Here is a 20,458-nt window from a genome sequence, read left to right as displayed (position 1 = left end):
GTTAATTGGAAAAAATCATCACTCTATAAAGAAAGGATCAACTATCTGGGTTATATTATATCCCATGGTGAAATATCCGTTGACAAAGAAAGATTTTGCAACATAAGAACGAAGTTGGAGCCAAAAACGATCAAAGAACTACACACAATAGTTGGATTCTTAGGATATTACAGAAGATTCATTAAGAATTTTGCTCATAAGTCAAAACTACTATATGACATCATAAACCATAAGGAAAAGTTCAATAAGAACAAGATTGAGGACATTATAAAAGAGTTATCAGATGAATTATTGAATTCTACCGCATTTACTCTACAGAGACCCAATTTACCCTTTATCATCGAAACAGATGCTTCAAACCTAGCACTTGGGTGTGTTCTACTTCAGAAAATTGATGGCCTTGAAAGAACGATAAAATATGGTAGCAGAACTCTACGAGGTCCTGAACTTAACTATTCAACAACAGACAAAGAACTTCTAGGTGTGGTCTTTGCCATTAAACACTTCAAAGAGTATCTACATCAAAAATTTTTGGTTAGAGTCGATCACAAACCCTTAGTTTACATCAAAAGTATCAAGAACCCCATTGGTAGAATGGCTCGTTGGATCATGTTCCTCTCAAGTTTTGATTTTGATATAAAATACAAACCTGGTAATTCTAATGGAGCAGCTGATGCTCTCTCTAGGTTATTTCTTGCTGAAGGAAATCAAACAGATACTTTCACTAACGATGATGAAATTAAGAAGAGGATTACAGAAGGTCATACCATGATTGGTCACGGTGGAATAGAACCCACCTATCTCTATTGTAAGGGTTCCTTACAGACTAAAAATCTGTACAAACTAGTAAAGGAAGTGGTTAAAACTTGTGATGTTTGTTTAAGATTCAAAAAGAGCGAGAAATTCAAAATCCAACCAACTCCCCCGATGAAAACCTTCGAAATGATTTTTTTTTTTTTTTTTTTTAAAATGAAATCAACTTTATTTATTGATCCACTGCGCAACTAGCGCTGACCATGGGCTGTGCCCTTTGGTTCTAGGGAGAATTTTTGGTGGAGGGTGGTGAGGAGGTGGTACTGCACCTCATTACCGTCGTGGCTCCATCAGAGACAGAACACACCAACTCGTGCTGCGGCAGCAGCTTGCCGCCCCCTCCCCAGGAGCACCCAGCTTACTCACTACCGCCGGGTTTTGGGGGATCTACCACCTCGCCCGGGCTCGAACCCGGGCTTGGACCTGTGATCTTGAGGCTAGCCCACTCGGCTACTTGCCCCCCACCTTCGAAATGATTGGTGTTGATTTGATTGGACCCATGTTTAAAACCGAAAGCGGCAAGAGATACATTATCATTGCCACAGACTACGCCACTCGTTGGTGTGAAACAAAGGCTTTAGCTGATAAATCTGCCAAAACGATTGCGAACTTCATTTTTAAGAAAATCATCTTAAGATTTGGCCCCCCGAAAGTCTTCAGATCCGATAGGGGAAGAGAGTTTATGAATGAAATTTTGATGCAACTCTCAAAGAAGTTTCTTTCAAAATGGAGCTTCACCCTTCCTTACCATCCACAGGCCAACGGCCTCGTCGAAAGAACAAACCAAACGATTATTTTGAAGCTTAGTAAGTTGATTTCAGGTGATATAAACAATTGGGAAAAATACTGTAACGGCGGTTATAAGGTGAGATCAATCGAATCAGGTGCAGAATACTTTCTCCATAGGAAAGATATCCAGAAGTTGAATAGTGAAGTATCCGATTTTAATCTTGGAGGTTGTAATTCAGTCTTGCAGATGCCGAATGGTTTTAAAAAGGGAGGAATGTCGCCGGGTCGAATAATTGGTTCTCCAGTTATTCACCTTAGACCTATAGTTAACACCCCTCGTTAACTATAAGTTAAAAATTTTAAATAAAGCCCTGGAAGCATTTTATTGAGAAAGATGTCTGCAAGAAGAAATCCCATTCCGCCACCAGCTGACAGTTATAAGGTTAGATCATTGGAAAAGGATGTGGAATATGTATTGACAAAAAAGGATTTGAGGAAAATAGGAGAAGAGGATAGGTATGACTCTATTTTGTTGGACCAGGAGGAATTTAAGGGGGAAGGAATGTTGCCGGATAAAATGGTATCGAAACCACATATTATCCTCAACCCCCATTCCTAAGGTAGGATTAAGGGCGATTATATTTAATAGTTGTTGGGGTTTGAACCCCTATTAAATAAAACCTTTACATGGCGCTGGCAGCAATTAGAAAAAGGGAAACAAGAGAATCCCGTGGCCAAATGGTCAGAAGATTATTAAAACAATCAAAGGTGATTGTGTTTGAGTTGAGGAAAATAGAAGGTGTTGAAGAGGAAGAGATACCCATTGCGAGATGCTGGGTTAAAGCTGGTGATGAATTAAAAGAATTCATCATGGAGGAATGTGAGGAATTTTCCAATTGGAAGGAAGTTTTAAAATGCCTAGATGAAATGGTAGAGGTAGAGAGGCTTAAAGAAGAGGAAGATGACAAAAACAGACTGAAGGAAGAGTTGGAAAGATTGAAGGAGGAGAACTCCAAGCTAAAGAATTGGAAAAGAAGGAATGAGGATAATAAATGCTATAAATGTGGTACCTCGGGGCATATAGCAAGATACTGCAAGGTGGTGGTTGAAGAGAACCCGAAAGATTTAGGTAAAAGGAGTTCATCATATTTTTTAATTCTAAATTTCACTGTGACCTTTCTGGAGAAAAGGAGGAATTTCCAGCAGACCGAATGGAAATTTACAAAAACATTCAAGAGGATGTAGAAGGAAAATTAGCGGCAAAAAGAATGAAGGAGGATAAAGAAATCACTATATTGTTAAGTAGATATCCTGATGTTTTGGAGGGTACGGATAAGCCTATAACATTTTATAAAGGAGAAAATGTAAGATCCCTACTAAGAGAGGTGAAAAAGTGGTGAAAAGAGGACAAATAGTACCACAGAATCTTAGGGGGAAAACTAAAGATTATTTGGCAGGTTTAGAGAAAAGAGGAATAATAAGAAGATCTAATTCGGAATGGAGAAACCCAATAAGATCTATAGAAAAACCAGATGGTGGAGTAAGAATTGTTAGCAATTTGATTAGTTTGAATGACCTGGTGGAGAAAGATCCCTATGAAATTCCAAACATAAGAGATGTTGCTAGAGCAGCTCAAGGATCAAACTGGTTCACAGTAATAGATCTAAAAGAAGGATTCCATCATATTGAGATAAATGAAGAGGACAAAATGAAGACAGCATTCGAATTTGATGGAAGAGTTTATGAATGGTGTTCTATGGTCATGGGATTTAAAAACACCCCGCAAATACTACAAAGGATCATGAATAACATCCTAGATGAATTCAGAGGAAAAGGAGTGGAGGTATATTTGGATGATATAGTAGTACACACCACTAACTACAAGGATCATGATATATTGTTGGAAAAGGTTTTGAGGAGATTTCAAGCACACGGTATGAGAATAAACCCTAAAAAGATTCAATAAACAAAATAAGGTGAAATTACTAGGGGTAATTATAGATGGGAAAACACAGAAACCTTTTGAGATAAAGAAAAACGAAGCGCTGGAATTTAAGAAACCAGAAAACATAAAGGAAATGAGAAGATTTTTGGGATTAATGGGTTGGCTCAGGGATTTTATAAAAGGTTATACTGATTTAACTATAGCCTTAACTGATAGTCTGAAGAAGGGTAAGAAATGGAAATGGGATGAAGAGATGGAAAGAGAATTTAATGAGGTGAAGGAAACATTGAGAAAGGCAAAGGAATTAATTCTACCAAATTACAATAAAGAGTTTAGATTAAAAACAGATGCATCAGACACAGGTTGGGGTTTTACTACAAAAGAATAGGGAGAAGAATTGGACTCCAATACAATGGACTTCGAAGAAGCTAACACCTGCGGAGAAACGATACTCTATATCTGAGAAAGAAATGTTAGCTGTCTTTTTGGGAATAAAGAAATTTGAGTATGAATTGAGAGAAAGGAAATTCCATCTCATGACAGATCATAAAGCACTGGAAGAAATAAGGAATAAACCTTTTTTTAATAACAATAGTGTTGTACCCAGATCGGGAACAACAATGATCCCAATCAATAAAGAAATTTCTAGAAAAAGGAAATTTCTAGAAAAAATAAAAATATAAAAATAATAACGGAAGAAGGGGGGATGGAAAAGGGAAACAACAGGAGGAAATACTTAAATAAAGAATTAAGTTATAATCAACGTTCCAATACCCGTGGAGGGTATAACATGCTGAATTCAGCAGAACAAGCTATTGGAACTAACGAACAAAGAACAAAGAAGTTCTTAGATATGTCAACACTGATGGATGTGCTAACGGACTGCACAGGAAACAGAAGACAGAAGGTCAAGTTTGAAATACCACTAGAAGGAACTGGTATTAAAGGATTAGAATTCGAAATAGAAAAATTGGAAAAAGTAGAAAAACAGAATGTATTGGATTGGATAAAACAATTTAAAGAAATTATAGAACTGAATGGATATAACGAACAGCAAGCCCTACGGATATTAAATACTTTAGTCGGAAAGGAGATACGAGCCAATATTAGTAAATGTCCTACGATAGGCATAGCATTAGAAACCATAACTCGGTTATCTTATAACGAACATCGATTCCCAGCGTTACTAGAAGAACTTAAACAGCTAAAATGTAACAGGAATACACCACTGAGGAACTATGTAGAAGAATTTGATAAGATAATTATACAGTGTAATGCATGTATGAATAAAGCCAATGAACTTACAGAAAGGGAAATAAAAGCATATTTCATGCAAGGATTACCACTGTGGATGCAAGAAGAAGTATGTAGACACCCAAGGCTCCCAACGCAAGAACTCATACAAATACTGGAGAGACTAGAGGAAGTAAGAAACAAGATCAAAGTAGTATCTGAGGAGAAAAGGACAAAGAAATTACAAAAGAGCCATAAGACAAGGGACTACGAGCGAAGAAATAGTTGGAGGTATGAAAATAAAGGTGAAACCAAAAGAGGAAGGGAAGAGACAAAAGTTCTTATAGAAAGAGACAAAGCTCCAGCGAAACTAGAACTGAACGGACAAATAAAGGAGAAAGATGTCAAAATAACAATAGATACTGGGGCAGTGTCCAACTTTATCTCTGAAGAACTAGTCAAGGAATTAGATATAACAACGAACGATCTAAAGGAGGAAACAACCACGATACTAGCAAATGGAACAGAAGCTCTAATCTCAAAGAAAGGAATGATAGAATTAACAATAGAAGGAATAAGAAATCAGGTGTTTAAGATAGAAGCACTAGTATTAAAAGATCTTAGAGGAGATATCCTATTAGGGATGACATTCTTAAACAGAAACAATGCTATAATAAATCTCAAGGAAGGATTTATAACTATTGATGGAAGAGAGCTAGAGATCATTGAATCATGCAGATATCTAGAAGTGGATCCAGACCATAGACTTATCAGTGAACTAAAAACGATCAAAGAACCAGAGGATGCAATAAGAGATCTTGTCAACAAAGCAAGACAGTGTAACCCAGAACTAGGGAATATAAGGGGTGAAACACACCGCATCACACTGATAAAGGAACCCTCAACAAGAAGAAAATGCTATAACGTCCCAGTGTTAGCAAGGGAACCCCTAAGAGCTGAAATAGAGAGATTGCTACAGTTAGGAGTAATCAGAGAAAGCAAGGGACCTTTTGCAGCACCATGCTTTCCTATAATGAAGAAGAACGGAGCGATTAGACTGGTAGTAGATTATAGAGAGTTGAATAAGGTAACAACTTCGGAAGAATTCCCTTTCCCAAATATTAGAGAACAATTGCTAGATCTAAAGGATTCAACATTCTTCAGCCAAATAGATTTGGACAAGGGATATCACCAGATAAGGATTCATCCAAAAGACACCTACAAAACAGCCTTCACTTGCCCTATGGGACTATATGAATACACAAGACTACCATTTAGATTGAAAAATGCACCAAAAAGCTTCCAAAGAGTAATGATGAATATACTAGGAAAGCTCTCATATGTTAAGGTATTCTTGGATGATATACTAATTCATAGTAAGACAATCGAAGAGCACTACGAACACCTCAAAATGGTGTTAGATATAACGAAAGAAAACGGATGCGCAATTAACTTCAGTAAAAGCAATTTTGCCAAGGAGAGCGTGACCTATCTAGGATATATCGTTGATAATAAAGGAATAAGAGCAGACATCGAGAGAGTTAAACACTACAAGAACGAAGGACCACCTAGAAATGTTAAACAAGTGCAGAGATTGGTGGGTTTCATAAATTGGTTCCGAGACTTTATACCGAACCTAAGTACCAAGATGAAGGTATTGACCGATAAGATAGGTAAAAGTAAGAAATTTATCTGGACAACAGATGACCAAAGAGTTAAAGACGAAATATTAGGAGAAATAGAAAAACAAGGGGGGCAAGTAGCCGAGTGGGCTGGCCTCAAGATCACAGGTCCGAGGTCCCGGGTTCGAGCCCGGGCGAGGTGGTAGATCCCTCAAAACCCGGCGGTGGTGAGTAAGCTGGGTGCTCCTGGGGAGGGGGCGGCAAGCTGCTGCCGCAGCATGAGTTGGTGTGTTCTGTCTCTGACGGAGCCACGACGGTAATGAGGTGCAGTACCACCTCCTCACCACCCTCCACCAAAAATTCTCCCTAGAACCAAAGGGCACAGCCCATGGTCAGCGCTAGTTGCGCAGTGGATCAATAAATAAAGTTGATTTCATTAAAAAAAAAAAAAAATAGAAAAACAAACACTCCTAGTACATCCGGATCATACAAAACCATACCAACTCTATACAGATGCCAGTGACCTTGGAATAGGGGCAATACTCAAGCAAGAAGAAAAGGTAATAGGATACTATAGCAAAAAATATACAAAACCGGAAACAAATTATTCCGTAATGGAGAAGGAACTTTACGCTGCCATAATGGCACTTGCGAAGTTCAGGCCTATAGTACTGTGCAACAAGGTGACGATATACACAGATAACCTAAATATGGTATTCACAAAACGATTAGATACAACTAGGCTACAGAGATGGAAACTATTGCTAGAAGAATACGAGTATGAGATTAAACACATAAGCGGAACTCAAAACAAAGCGGCGGACTACCTAAGTAGAGCGTTTATACTTGAAGACTTCAAGAACCAAATAGATGAGATAGCGGAAAAACAAAAAGAAGCAGAAAGTAGCAACATTCTAGATAAAAGTATAAAACTACACCATAAGATGATATATGGAAAGAGAATACTAACGGACCAAATAGGTAGAATATACATACCACAAAATTACGCCAGAGAATACATCCTAAAGGCGCACAACATACTGATACATCCGGGAGAAACAAAGCTGATGAAAACCATTGAAAAATACGTGAACATACCCAATATTAGGCGAATAACTAAGCAGATAACTGAATGCTGCACACAATGCCAAGAGAATAAACCAAGAGTAGCAGACAAAGGAGAGATAACGGGAAAACTATCGGTGCTAGAACCAAACCATAGAATATGTAGCGACATACTAGGCCCAATCAATGGAAAACATTTTAAGAGTGATGGTAAATGGTATATTATATTGATAATAGATGCACTGACACGACTTGTAAGTCTGGAAGCAACACGAACAATATCATCAGAAAACCTTGCACAAATAGTCGAAAACGATTGGATAAAAATACATGGAATACCAAAGGAAATACTGTCAGATAATGGTAGACAGTATCTAGGTCTAGAAATGAGAAATCTGTGCCATAAATATGGAATAAAACAAATTTTCACAACACCCTACAATCCAACCGGTAATGGTATAGCCGAAAGAGCAAATTCCAGCATAGCAAAAGGACTACGATGTCAAAAAGGGGAAGAGATTAAAAAAGCCATTAAAAGAATACAAAATTCACTCAATGAAACATGGCATAGTACCCTAGGAGCAGCACCCACAGAATTAAGTAAGGCAGGAAGCTGTTTTAATCTAGGACACATTAAACCAGGCCCCAACATATTTAATAAGGTAAAAGAACGGATAAATTATCATAATAAAAAGGCTAATAAAAGAATAAACTTGTATCGAGATGCTAAATATAGGTATAAGATTGGACAATATGTGTATGTCAAAAGGAACCTCCGAAATGACAAGATGGACACTCTCTGGGATGGACCTTACAAGATTACAAAAATAAGCTCTGATCTCCAAAGAATAACGGTCGAAGGAGAAGATAAAATTCTATTGTAAACATCAAACAGATCAGACCATTTAAAGAAGAGGTGGATGTTGTACCCAGATCGGGAACAACAATGATCCCAATCAATAAAGAAATTTCTAGAAAAAGGAAATTTCTAGAAAAAATAAAAATATAAAAATAATAACGGAAGAAGGGGGGATGGAAAAGGGAAACAACAGGAGGAAATACTTAAATAAAGAATTAAGTTATAATCAACGTTCCAATACCCGTGGAGGGTATAACAAATAGGATCAACAGATGGATTGAGAAGATACAGGAGTTCGACTTCACCATTGAGTATGTTAAAGGTGAGTTAATGGGAGACGCAGATGCATTAAGCAGACAATTTGAAAATGAGGAAGAAAATAATAAACAGATAAACGATCGAGGTTGTAAAATAGTGGACAGAAACCGGGAAAAACACTGTATAAAGAAAGAAAAGGAAAATTTTTGGGAATTTGATTCGGGAAAGGAAGTGAGGGTCCCAGAGGTAGAAGATAGAAATAAGATAATTGTGGAAACACACCAAGAATTAGAACACAGGGGATTAGAAGCCGTATATTATAGATTAAAAGATAAACATTACTGGCCTGGGATAAAACAGACAATTAAGAATGTGATTAAAAAGTGCGAAACCTGCAAAGTTAATGTCGCCGGGTCGAATAATTGGTTCTCCAGTTATTCACCTTAGACCTATAGTTAACACCCCTCGTTAACTATAAGTTAAAAATTTTAAATAAAGCCCTGGAAGCATTTTATTGAGAAAGATGTCTGCAAGAAGAAATCCCATTCCGCCACCAGCTGACAGTTAACAATAGAAAGAAGCTGGGTGGGAATGAGTTTGTCACAACAAACAGAAAATTAGAAAAGGTTGCTTTGGATATGATCGATATGAGAGAGGAAGGGAAATATATACTAGTAGCAGTAGATTACTTTTCAAGGATGGCAAAATCAAGCGTTTTAATGAATAAAAACACAGAGAATGTTTTATTGTTCTTAGAAAATATTAAGATGAGAGGAATTAAACCAGAAGAACTCATTACAGATAATGGGAAGGAGTTTTGTAGTGAAGAATTTGAGAAACAGTGTTCTAGGAATGATATAAAGCACACCAAAGTGGGAGTGGAGTCCCACAAAAGTAATGGGAGAGTAGAGAGATTGATAGGCACTATTAGAGAAGGATTGGCTAAAAGAAAAGGTGGAACTCTCGAAGAAAGATTATCGATTATCGTAAATTCATACAACGATACGTTCCATTCGGCCATACGTTGCACTCCTATGGAAGCTTGGAAAGAAACTAAAGATGTGGTTACTTTGGAGAACAGCCCATTTGGGAAATATGCTGGCAGAATGAAAAAGGGCCATAGGGAAACGTTTAAAGAAGGGCAAGAGATTTTGATAGCACAGAGAAAACTTGGGGACACAAAAGAAATATGCCAGGGGAAGGTATTTTAATAAAGGAAAAGTGATCTCTAATTGCGATGGGGATTCTTATTTAGTCAAGATGGAGGACAGTGGTAGGATTCTTAAGAAAAGACACTATGATTTGAAAGGCTCATGAAAGCCTTGGGCGAGTTTAGACTAACCGTCTTCGGAGGGGATGTTGGGGTTTGAACCCCTATTAAATAAAACCTTTATATTTATTTAAATAAAGAATATACAACACCAAGTATGAAATAAAAACACAAAAAGACAAGATAATCAGAGGATATGAAACTAGAATACCACCAGGTATCAAGGAAAAAACATTGGATGAGATAAAAGAACTAGAAAGGAATATATCCAGAAGTCAAACTCAACGTGGAGAAATGCAGTAAGACCGGTGATAAAACTGAATGGAAAGGTTAGATTATGTCTTAATTTAATGATGCCAAACGAGATAATTGAGGAGAATGAGGAATATAAACCACCAAGAATAGAAGACATACTAGACAAATTGCAAGGTAAAGTTTTTACAGTAGTAGACTATAAAGAAGGATACTACCAAATAGAATTGGAAGAAAAAGATCGATATAAGACAGGATTTAAAATAGGAAAAAGCGTATATGAATGGAGAGTCATGCCTATGGGCCTAAAAACAGCACCAAGTTTATTTCAAAAGATCATGGATAGAGAACTAAGCGAATTCATTGGAAAAGGGTGTTTACATGGATGACTTGATAATATTTGGGAAGAATGAAAAAGAACATGACTATTGGGTTAACAAGATACTAGAGAAACTAGAAAGTAAAAATTTCACATTAAACAAAGAAGGTTCAATTTAAAAGACCTATGGTAGAATTTTTAGGATATAAAGTGGATGGAGAGACAATAAAAGTAAATGCGGAAAAAAGAGAAGAGCAGTGGAATTGCAAAAGCCACAAGAAAGATTTGCAGAGATTTTTGGGATTACACAATTACTATAGGAAGTTTATTAACAACTTTACAGAAAAGTCGGGTTACTAAGTGATATGTTAAAGCAAGATAGCTCTATGACAGAATGGAAACACCAAAAAGCGTTTGAAAACCCAAAAGAAGAACTAAATAAAGAAGTAGTAAGATATCTGCCAGGTTATGAATTAGCTTTCACACTAAAAACAGATGCAAGTAATGTAGGGTGGGTGCAATACTATGGCAAATACAAGAAAATGGAGAAGAGAGTGGGTTGGGCATCAAGAAAACTTCCACAAACAGAAAAAGATATGGGATAACGGAAAAAGAATTGCTAGCAGTTGTGTGTGGAATATCGTATTTCTCATATCATCCAAAAGGAAGAAGATTCACTCTAGTAACAGATCATAAAGCATTGATAAAAATACGAAAGAAACAAGAGTTTGGAAGTGATAGGATGCAGAGATGGATAGAAAAGGTACAAGGATATGTTTGAGATAAGATATATAGAAGGTAAAAAATTGAAGGATGGTTGCAATACCAAGGTATATGAGTCAGTGAATAAAACAACAGAGGAATATAACAAGAGAAGCACACTCAAGAATTTTACACAGAGGATATGAGCAAACAAGATATGAAATAAAGGGATTGGAAAGGAATAGAAAACATATCAAGGAATACATCAAAACCGTGAGATCTGCAACAGAAACAACATAAAAAAGAAGGATCTATCTTTATAACCACGAATAGAAAACTAAAGTTAGTTGGAATAGATATATTTATACCCGCAGAAGGTATATACATTCTCACAATGATAGACTACTATACAAGACTGGCTAAATACTACCCTTTGGAATCAAAGAGTACTGAAAATATAATTGAAGCAATAGAAGAATGGATAGAGGAATTGGGAATACCAGAAACAATAATATCAGATAACGAGCAGTGTCTAACCAATAGAGAAATAGAAGAATACTATAAAATGAAAGGAATTAAACATCACAGAACAAGTGTGGAACATGATGAGAGCAATGGGAGAATAGAAAGACTGCACAAGACAATGAGAGATGGATTAAGGAAATTATACAATGAAGAAGGGTCTTCAAATGAAAAACTACAGAGAATATTCAAAGCTTATAATAATAGCAAGCATCTAGCAATAAATACGTCCCCAATGGAAGCATGGTATGAACATAAGGAAGACCAGTTGGAAGAAAGGAATAACAATAAAAACCCGTATTCTAAAAAATTTAAAACAAAGATTAAAAAGAAGATAAAGGAAGGAGAAATAGTAGCAATAAAAAAGTTAGCAAGTTCTAAGAAGAATCTGATATATGAAAGAACAGGTGAGATAGTAAGGCAGTTGGATAATGATACGTAGTTAGTTGAGAGAATGGTAGGTTTGAAAAGAGATGCTACAAGGATCTGATTAAAGGAAGACATGAGGTCTAATAATATGATCAGATCTCGGGAGGGGGATGTAGTCACGGTATAACTTTATATTAATATTTTAAATAAAACCCCAACATTTGACAACACTCAACGAAAACTCGGAGAGTTGCTTGAAATCACCTTCTTTTATATCTTTAACTGTAACATCAAACACTTTCAAGCTTTGTTTTTTTTAAACGAAATCAACTTTATTTATTGATCCACTGCGCATCCAGCGCTGACCATGGGCTGTGCCCTTTGGTTCTAGGGAGAATTTTTGGTGGAGGGTGGTGAGGAGGTGGTACTGCACCTCATTACCGTCGTGGCTCCGTCAGAGACAGAACACACCAACTCATGCTGCGGCAGCAGCTTGCCGCCCCCTCCCCAGGAGCACCCAGCTTACTCACCACCGCCGGGTTTTGGGGGATCTACCACCTCGCCCGGGCTCGAACCCGGGACCTCGGACCTGCGATCTTGAGGCCAGCCCACCCGGCTACTTGCCCCCAATAGGTGGATATACTCACACATAGTGAAGGGGTAAATATACATACAATGATTGGTTATTATACTAGAGGTGCAAGATTCCATGGATTGAGATCTAAAACACTATAAATATTGTTGAGGATAGTGAAAATTGGATTGAAGAATTGGGTACACCAGAAATGATAGTGTCCCACGGGAAGGAAGTAATATTTTGTTATTGAGCTTCTACACTCAAAAGATGTTAAGCATCATAGACACGATTGGAACATGGTGAAAGTAACGGAAGAATTGATATATGGAGTAAGGAAACCACACAGATTATACAATAAACAAAAAAATTGAAAAGATAGTTGAACTTACAACCATAAATACAGGATTGGGAATGACACGATGGAAAGGATGGGTAAGACAAGGAAAGAGCAGTTGGACAAGAGAAATAGAGTAATGATGAAAGACGCTATTTAGAACGAGAATAGGAAGAAAATAAAAGAAGGTGAAAACGTGGGGATACTAGCAAGTACAGGAAAAACACGAATATATGAGAACGGGTGTAAAAAACAATTTGATAATGATGGGTGTTTAGAGAGGAAAGGGAAGGGTAGGAAAAAGATTTCATTCAGACTTAAAATGTGTTGAGGGATATAATTTCTTATTCCAGAACCCCAGAGAAATGGTTATAATAAACAAATGAATTACCATAACATGGCGTCAGCAGCAGATTTCAAGGATTCAAGAGGATCCAATGACCAAGAGATTAATAATCTACTTTTAGAAGCAAAAAGAATATTATATGGGAATTTCTTGGGAGGACAAGGAGGAGAGAACTTAAGGCTCAGTGGGGGATGGCAAGTAGCAAGTGAAAACTTAAAAAATTTTATCATGAAAGAATTTACAGTGGATGTGCCATGGAGTGAGCTAATAAGAAAGCTAGAAAATACAGCTAAAGAAGAAGGTGAAAGAAGAGAAAAGATTATTTGAAGAAGAGTTTAGGAAAATGCAAGAATCCCAAAGTTTAAAATGGAGAGAGGAAATGGTAAAATTCAAAGAAGAAATGATACAAGAAAGGATTGCAAACAGAAGATCATGGGCTGGAAGAGAAAGAAGTTCAATGGGAATACAAAGGTGCTTTAGTTGTGGAAGCAGGAACCATTTAGCGAGAAATTGTACTCAAGAGGTACAAGATGGCAGTGATTTCTTAAACAAAAGGAATTCTAAGTACACTATTAATTCCCCCATTATGACAATGGAAAGAGATAAAAAGAGGCAAGTAGAGCAAAATATTGAAGGAGAAAGATCTCTTAAAACATTAATAAAGAAATTCACCGAAGTACTAGGCGATTTTGATGGCCCTGTTACCTTCTATAAAGGTGAAAGATGCAGAATAGTTACAAAAAAGGAGAAAGAGTTGTAAAAAAGGGGCAAATTGTTCCCCAACATTTGAAGAAGAAAACTGAGGGGGGCAAGTAGCCGAGTGGGCTGGCCTCAAGATCGCAGGTCCGAGGTCCCGGGTTCGAGCCCGGGCGAGGTGGTAGATCCCCCAAAACCCGGCGGTGGTGAGTAAGCTGGGTGCTCCTGGGGAGGGGGCGGCAAGCTGCTGCCGCAGCACGAGTTGGTGTGTTCTGTCTCTGACGGAGCTACGACGGTAATGAGGTGCAGTACCACCTCCTCACCACCCTCCACCAAAAATTCTCCCTAGAACCAAAGGGCACAGCCCATGGTCAGCGCTGGATGCGCAGTGGATCAATAAATAAAGTTGATTTCATTTTAAAAAAAAGAAGAAGAAAACTGAAGAATATTTAGAAACATTAGAGAAACGAGGAGTCGTAAGAAGATCCACATCTGATTGGCGAAATCCAATTAGGGCATTGGAAAAGCCAAATGGGGATATTAGATTGGTAAGTAATCTAATTGCATTAAATGATCTAGTAATAAAGGATCCATATCAGATACCCATGATTAGAGACATAGTGAGATCAACTCAAGGATCATCGTATTTTAGTGTAATTGATCTAAAAGAAGGATTTTACAATATTGAAATTGAAGAAAAAGATAGATTTAAAACTGCATTTGAATTTGAGAGGAGGGTATATGAATGGAACTCCATGGTGATGGGATTCAAAAACGCACCTCAGATTCTTCAGAGGAGTATGAATAGAATTTTTGATGAACTTATAGGGAAAGGAGTGGAGATTTATATTGATGACATTATAATTCACTCCAAAACAAAAGATGATCATGACAGGATATTTGAAAAGGTACTAATGAAGTGTAAAGAGAACAATCTGAAAGTTAATCATAAGAAAATTCAGTATAAATGAAATGAAGTGAAAATATTAGGAGTGATTATGGATGGAAAGGTACAAAAACCGTTGGAAATAAAAAAGAATGAGGCCTTAGAATATAAAACCCCAGAGAACGTGAAGGATCTAAGGAGGTTTTTGGGATTGGCGCGGTGGTTTAGAGGGTTTATTAAAGATTTCGCTAGGATAACAGTGGAATTAAGTGACAGTCTAAAGAAAGAAAAAAGCTGGAGATGGACAGAAGGGATGGAAAAAGAATTTAAACTAGTCAAAGAAGCTTTGAAGAGGCTTAATGAATTATTGCTTCCTAATTATGAAAAAAAATTAGATTAAGAGCTGATGCTTCAAATACGGGAATATCAGCCGTCCTGTTACAATAAGATGAAAATAAAGAGTGGAGACCTATCCAGTGGAGCTCTAAGAAATTAACTCCCACAGAAAGGAGATACACTATTTCAGAAAAGGAGATGTTAGCGGTGTTCTTTGGAATAAAAAAATTTGAATATGAGTTACGAGGTAGAAAATTTCAATTGATGACAGACCATAAGGCTTTAGAGCAGATAAGGAAAAAGTCATATTTTAACAATAACCGCATAAACAGATGGATCGAGTTAATGCAAGAGTTCGACTTTAGCATTGAGTATACTAAAGGGAAAGATATGGTCGATGCAGATGCTTTAAGCAGACAATATGAAGATGAGGGGGGCAAGTAGCCGAGTGGGCTAGCCTCAAGATCACAGGTCCGAGGTCCCGGGTTCGAGCCCGGGCGAGGTGGTAGATCCCCCAAAACCTGGCGGTGGTGTGTAAGCTGGGTGCTCTCGGGGAGGGGGCGGCAAGCTGCTGTCGCAGCACAAGTTGGTGTGTTCTGTTTCTGACGGAGCCACAACGGTGAGGAGGTGCAGTACCACCTCCTCACCACCCTCCACCAAAAATTCTCCCTAGAACCAAAGGGCACAGCCCATGGTCAGCGCTAGTTGCACAGTGGATCAATAAATAAATTGATTTCATTAAAAAAACAAACTGTCAATTTATTTAATATCATTAGTATTATCCCAATGTGAAAGCCTTCAACATTCTTTTGCAAAACTCAGTGATCTTGTATGAAGAATGATGATAAATACTAGAAGAAAAAAATTGATTTGCTCTAGATTTAACCATCCCTTCATTACTATAAACTGAGTTTTCATCAGGATCCTTATAATGTGGTTGTACTAGCTCAAAATACCCAACACTTGGCATACTTTCCATAATCTCTGAGATTTCATCAAAAGATAACCTAGAAGATTCTATGATAACTTTTCCAATATCTCCAAATAGTTTAGAAACATTAGACATATTTGGACAGTAATCATCCTCAATGTATAACAAATCCAACTTGATGTTAAGATTTATCCCATGTGCTATAGATTCTATAAAACACCATCTTAGATACACTTCTCTCAATCTTCTACATTGTAGCAACGCTTCAAAATCATTTCGTGTTAACTTAACAGAACGAACATCTAAACGAGTTAAGCGCTTGGATAACTCTGTTGGCTTATATTCATCTTCATCCTTGTATCTTAAGAGATTGAATAAAAGATTTTGTTGAAGTCTTCCAGAGTTAAAACGTAAAGAAGTTACTGGAAGCTTTCCCATCTTCTTACAATCACTAATGCTATTCTTACAATCTCCCATAGCATAATCAAAATGAAACTTAGACAATTGTGATAAACTTTCAAATAGCTCGTCTCCTGCTTCTAAATCAAACTCTCCAAGTCTACTACACCTTATTGATAAATCTCTAAGGACTTCGTTGTTAGTAATGGTTTTTAGATCATCAGAAGTGAGCAAATAACAATATTCAACTCCCAAAGTAAGAGATTTAAGAGATTTGGTAATGTTACTGTTCTCAACAAAAATGCTGTTTATTCTAGCATCATTGACACTTCCAAGAATAAGCTCGTCCAGCTTAAGCTCTGATAACTTTGATAACAACGTTAAAAGTGATGACTCGGTAGAGGAGATCTTGTCTGTAAAGTACCATAAGATAATACCTAATCTTTGTAGTTTCTTTGGTAGGTTGTCCAACAGTATATTCAGTTGGAATATCATTGTATCATAGGATCCATCTGCCACTATGCCCAATTCTTCAAAATTTTTCAAAAAGCTACTAGTATTTGGTGATCCATTTAAAATAAGTGAAGAATCACATCTTAAGACAAGACTTTTCAAGGAATAGTATTCTTTTAATATCCTTATACTCTCAGCATTGTTAAAGTTGAATCCTGATATGTTTAACACTTGTAGGTGTTTTTGTAACATACACTCTTCGTGTACAAACTTATAGTCTATATGTACACTAATATAACCATCTCTAATGCTATCAATTCTATCAATGTAAAGCTCACTCAATGAAAACTCGGAGAGTTGCTTGAAATCACCTTCTGTTATATCTTCAACTGTAACATCAAACACTTTCAAGCTTTGTTTCAATACTTTACTCTGCAGTATTACATCTAGGTTATAACATGCAACAAGCTTCAGTCTGACCAACTCAAAGTTGGTAACACACTGTAACTCTTCCTCTGATAAGCTACTCCATCTTACCTCAAGCGAGTTAAAATACTTCAAGTCGTAGAAGATTTCAAGCACCTCCAAATAATCTTTGTTAAACTCCTGAGACGAGTTATGGCATGTGGTTCAAAAACAACTTCTTTTATGTCCACTACCTCAACTTCTTTCTTATCCCCTTCTATCTTCAATCTATTCTTTCTAAACCCTGCATCAATCATATCTAGAAAGACTTGAAACAATTGTTCCATTACATTCTGAGTATTTGTCTTATTATCAATTAGTTCTTTATACATTTCACTATTTTTTGTTTTTAACCATATCACAGAAAATAACAAGCTTTGATATAGATTCTTCGTTTTACTGGTGTAACTAGTCAATTTGCATTCTTCGATTTTGGACAGCAGATCAACTACTATCCTATCTTTTACACATCTATCAAAACTTGCTTTTTCTTCGTTTAGCGATATAATCTTATCAAACAGCTCTTTTGTAATATCTAGTTGTAGTTGTTCTATGTTACTAAGTGATTCTCCAAAATGATACACTATCACCCAATCCTGCATAGGGTTAAAGTTAAATATGCCAATATCGCTGCGATTGTAAGAATATGTTTCTCCCTTTTCAAAGCTGATTTCAATTATTTCTTCTCTACTTCCGTACACAACTTGTAATGATATTGCAAGAACATATAACATCTATGGGTCTCCTTTCTTCTCTTCTTTTATACTTTTTTTTTATTTATGGAATACTTTTTAGTTCAAATAATACCATAAAGGATTGAATAAATTCAACAACCATACCATAAAAGATGATGTTGTATAAATGATAAATTGCTTTCCTCTCTTTTTTTTATATTTTTTTATTCTCCCTTGTCAATGTGTCTGAGAAGTGAACATCAAGACACTCAGGATGAAAGGAAAGCTCAACATTGGTAAAATTATAGTGTAGTTTATTGAAGTATGAACAAGTAACTGAGATTGTTGTGTGTCTAGAGATAGTGTGGATATATCCCAGGATCGAAGAGATGTATGAAAGAGTGCCTAACACAAGAGAGGCACAGTGCACAACTAGGCCCTGGTTCCACTCCACCACACCCTTGTTGTAATCTACCGTTTCTCTTGTTCTACACCCAGCTTACTCACCATACACACTTGGATCCAAGATCAGTGGATGGATGTGACACTCCCACTCTCTGGCACCAGGAACACCATCCTTGACCCAAAGTGTCTTCCCACACTTTCAACAAGTGTGATTTTGTGTATCCTTCATTAACACTACAGAATGGTCTTTCCTGCCAGTAGTGGTGTTCTCACCTGTTCAACTTTGTTAAATAATGTAATTTTTTATTGTACTTCTCTATGCTCTATCTCCTCTTTGTGTTATCTTCTACTTCTTTTATGGTTTAGTTATCCTAAGGAGGTAGAAGGAAAGCTTCCTGTGATTTACCTATGTTTCGTGATCACGATGGGGTTTATATCTCGTGGGCAGTGGAGAACCAGACACGATCAAGTGGACCTTGACTAGTGTAGATATATCTGTCAATGGACAATGACAATCTCAACAACTTGCAGTGTGGGTAAAGCACAATTATGCGATGTTCGGGTTATATGAACACTATCTGTTTGGAATTGAGGCTAACTAACCATATGTGGATAGCTACAGCCGGAATGAAGTTGGGATCGAATAAGTAAGGTCGTGACAGGATCCTCCTTCTTCGAGACCGACTTTCACGATCTTCAAAAAACTCAAGAAGTATCACAGCGTAAGGGAATGAATAAAAGACAAGATGGTCAAATGTGATATTTCTATACTCCTAACTCTTCTATGTCAAGATGTTTACTTCACTACCTCTCTACCACCCCTTCCCTTACCATGGATTGTGAATGGAAAGGTTGTACGGAAGAGGATGTAGAGAATATAACAAGACATGTGAATAACCACATAGAGCAAATGAAAGATGATTTTATGTGTCTATGGGAGAGTTGTTCCAGGTATGGTGAAAAGCAGGTCTCAAAGTACTCTCTGCAAGCACATGTAAGAAAACACACAGGCTATAGACCCTATAAGTGTGTGAGATGTGAGAAGGCTTACACCAGATCTGATGCACTGAACAAACACATGAAGAAACATGATGTGGTTGATAAAGAAGTGGATGCTATGTTGAGTAGATTTGTCTCTTTTATGTATCTCAAGAAGATCTATGAAGTGAAGCTAAGAGCGAAGTACATGGAAAGAGAAAGGGATATTGAAGCAATAAAAAGGGCTAGTAAGAGAATTCTTGATATTGTCTTGAAGGATGTGGGTAAGAAGATCAATGAAGATGTAGAGAACGGGAAGTGCTTTTGGGAGAAGTATTTACATTTTAACAAGAAGTAGTGTACCAAGAAGAAGGATGAGCCTTGCTTTACTGTTCTCTGAGGATGTGGTATTTCACTTTTGGTTGGTTTAGTGGGTAAAGGAGAATTAAAAGAAAGGGAAAGGGATCAGAGCCATTAAATTAAATTTACTGCTAGCAATGAGAGATCCATTACCACGAAGGTTTCTCTACGTAGGAACCAGGATCTAATCCAAGAGGACGATGATAACGACGTCCTAGAGTTAAATGAAAACATGGTGGATATCATAAGGAGACAGATTATCTCAGCACAGAGAAGTCAAAGATCGACCACATTTGTCTACGTTGCAGTGTTTTATCTGAGATCTGGGGGTGTAACGAGTTTTCACTTGGTGTCTGAAGATTCACTCCTAAGCTTTGTACTGTGTGATTCCAAGAAGAGCCCTGTTGAAAGGGTGTATTTTAACTGGTCAAGTTGTAGATACCGAGAAAAAGAAGCGAAAGGGTAGGAATGGTTATGAGGGATGGAGTGAGTGGGTTAGTTACATCTAGAGATACAGAGGTGAAAAGATCTGTGGCTATTGTGAGATTGGATGGAGAAGAGTACCACAGTCTAGATTTCTATGAAATGGTAAAGGTCATGGACAAGGTACTTACAGGTGAGATCCCGGTCTTTGGTTCAATGGTACAAGCTTGCTTTTCC

The 20,458-nt window shown here is 37.1% G+C and overlaps 1 protein-coding gene and 1 pseudogene across 1 annotated transcript; both read left to right on the top strand.

The window, feature by feature from the left end:
- The first annotated feature begins 6,956 nt into the window (after positions 1-6,956).
- Positions 6,957-15,577, top strand: LOC146723556 (uncharacterized; annotated as a pseudogene).
- A 3,715-nt stretch (positions 15,578-19,292) lies between these two features.
- Positions 19,293-19,796, top strand: LOC146723555 (uncharacterized). The gene has a single exon (XM_085481627.1). It carries the CDS (start codon positions 19,293-19,295, stop codon positions 19,794-19,796), a length of 504 nt encoding a protein of 167 aa, XP_085337753.1.
- The last annotated feature ends 662 nt before the right edge of the window (positions 19,797-20,458 follow it).

The sequence above is a fragment of the Nylanderia fulva genome, unplaced genomic scaffold (genome assembly GCF_048542155.1).
Source record: "Nylanderia fulva isolate GAGA-0341 unplaced genomic scaffold, ASM4854215v1 Scaffold187, whole genome shotgun sequence".
Taxonomy (NCBI): domain Eukaryota; kingdom Metazoa; phylum Arthropoda; class Insecta; order Hymenoptera; family Formicidae; genus Nylanderia; species Nylanderia fulva.
The sequence above is the reverse complement of the archived record's forward strand: the minus strand, read 5'-3'. Positions and strand labels throughout refer to the sequence as shown.